The sequence below is a fragment of the Chenopodium quinoa genome, unplaced genomic scaffold (genome assembly GCF_001683475.1).
Source record: "Chenopodium quinoa cultivar QQ74 unplaced genomic scaffold, ASM168347v1, whole genome shotgun sequence".
NCBI lineage: Eukaryota > Viridiplantae > Streptophyta > Magnoliopsida > Caryophyllales > Amaranthaceae > Chenopodium > Chenopodium quinoa.
The window spans coordinates 9,853,784-9,856,342 of record NW_018745024.1 but is presented as its reverse complement, the minus strand read 5'-3'; the positions used below and the strand labels follow the sequence as shown (position 1 = coordinate 9,856,342).

The window sequence follows — 2,559 nt, the reverse complement described above, 5'->3', positions numbered from 1 at the left end:
CCTATACTTTTGATTCGGTCCGGGTTTAGTCCTAGCTTAATCTGTCCGGTATTCGGTTCTTAAAATTCTAATTTTCGGCCGGTTCGGCCTTGAACCGAAAAACAGCCCTACTTGCATTGTTGAAAATTTCTAGTGTAATAAGCCAATTTTACTAGATAAGAGTACAAAATTATCTATTTTTTTTTTTAAAAAAAATCTTCTATCTTTATTTTAATTTATGGATAATGAATAATGTGTATCCCTTAGAATTACATCTAATATTACATACCTTTTATAAAATGAGCTCAATTTGGAATTGTATTATAAATCACATGTCAGACATTGAATTATTGGTAATATTTACTTAATGTTTCTACATTTGGCTCCTTGAAAGAATCTCTTACAATTTAAATAGGGGTACAAAATTAATAAAAAAAAAATTATAAAAAAAAAGACGACTTTACAAGTCCAATGGAAATTTTGATCACTAATTTTTGTACATCATTGCTTCACTTAAAGTTTATAGTTGGTGTTGCTAATTAATTAACGCACCCTACCTATAGTTGGTGTTGTTCCAACAACTGATTGTGCCCCCTCTTTGTTATTTTAGAGATCTGACCTTAAAATAAGGTTGTACTCCACTTTGACTTAGAGCTTAATTAAACCTTCAGCATTATTCTAATCAGAGTATGACTTTATTTGTATTGTATATTTGTATCTTTTGGTTGTTGTGTTGTGGCCTGTGGGTGGGCAGCCAGCTCTTTTATTTCATTGTCCATTCTTGTCCTCATCCTTATATTCTCTCTTTATATACTTAAAAAATATTACTAAGTATGTGTTTAATAATGGAACCCCTCTCATTTCAGCCAACATGCTAATGATATACGGAGTATAATATTCATGCCAAAATATTTTGCTATTTCTAAAAGCAACTAGGATGTTGATTTTTTTCTCTCAAAAAAAAAAAAAAAAAAAAAGGTTGTTGATTTTTTAAAAGTAAGGAAAAGGATTTGATGTATATATTTTCAAGGTAAAACGTCCATAGAGCCTAACCTCCTAACTTGGATCGTGGTTACTTATGTAACTCGTTCCTGTGGCCTAATGAGCCCTTCTCCTTATCTATAATTATAAAATAAAATAATAATTAAAAAAGAACATATACTTTATAGTCTGTACTATGGGTCTTTATTATCACCCAAACTAAGTTCTAAAGTCAATCTACAATAATCGTCTCTTATACCTAAATTTCCCACTTTATTCTCTGATCATAAGAGCTATAACATAGATGCTTTCATCCAAACGTTTCCTTTCTCCTATTTATGCAATTCCCCTCAAATATAATGCCGTTGACTATCAACCATGAAAAAAACCTTCATCATTTTCATCTTCTACATCCTCATGCTCATCCTAAGTCAACGTGTTCAAGCTCACTCTAGTCCACCTGAGCTCGAACCAGACTCACAAAGTCGCGAAGAATCTAGGCAACCCAAGGAGATAATCATCGTCGCTGTGATCTCAATCATCTTGTTTATAGCATTTTATTGCATATATCTTTGTTGTTGCATAGATGACCATATAGTCAATATTGGCAATTGGAGTCGCTGGACACCTATAAACTTCGTAGGATCATTTAGGCATTCGGCTAAGGTCTCGTATGGACTCGATCCAACCGTAGTCAAGAGCTTCCCAACGTTCGAGTATGAGGCAGTAAAGTCGAAAATGATCGGAAAAAACACGCTAGAATGCGCAGTTTGTCTAATGGAATACAACGATATAGACGTGTTACGTTTAATACCTAAATGTGACCATGTTTTTCATGCCGAATGTGTTGATGATTGGCTAGTAAATCACGCTACTTGCCCCGTGTGCCGGTTCAACCTCACAAATGCCGACTTGTGGGAGTATGACATGTCACAAGATGATACGATTGTAGAAGTCGGAGATCGTGGCAACGACAATGACAACAACCAAAGGGTGGTCAAGGACATATCGTTATCGAGGTCGTTATCGACAGGACATATGGATAGGTTTACGTTACGGTTGCCTAGGGAGGTATGGAAGCAAATTATGATGAATGGTAATAAATTGGAAGGGAATATTAATTTGTGGGTTAAAAGTGGAGAAAGTAGCACAAAGGCTGGTTATAGAGAAGGGATTATTGTTGAAGGAAGTAGTAGAAGTAAATCTGAGAGGTTTGTAAGAAATAATGCTAAGGTTTTTTCATTTCGAAAACATTTTACGAGCAAAGAAACTTCTTCTATTAGTGTTGTTCCGATTGAAGCAAATCAGTTGCCCGTTTGAGTCTTTGAGGTTGTGCATAACTTGTAAATACTCTAACATTGACAAAGGAATTTTTTATTTTTATTTTTTTATGATTTAATTTGGTCTAGTTAATATTCTTCTTCATGCTTTTATTTTTCTTTTCATTTTGATCTTGTTTGTTTTGTCTAGTTTGAATGAAATTTAGTTTGTATTAATCATTGGCTGCTAGTACTTGTATATGAATTGTATCCGCGCATTATGAGATGATGTAACATTCGGGGTCTACATATGTACTATGCTTTAATTTGATGCTCCTAT

General features: G+C 33.9%; 1 protein-coding gene across 1 annotated transcript; it reads left to right on the top strand.

The window, feature by feature from the left end:
• Window positions 1-1,338: 1,338 nt before the first annotated feature.
• LOC110708926 (E3 ubiquitin-protein ligase ATL31-like) lies at window positions 1,339-2,280 on the top strand. Its single transcript, XM_021887153.1, has one exon. It carries the CDS (start codon window positions 1,339-1,341, stop codon window positions 2,278-2,280), a length of 942 nt encoding a protein of 313 aa, XP_021742845.1.
• Window positions 2,281-2,559: the final 279 nt, after the last annotated feature.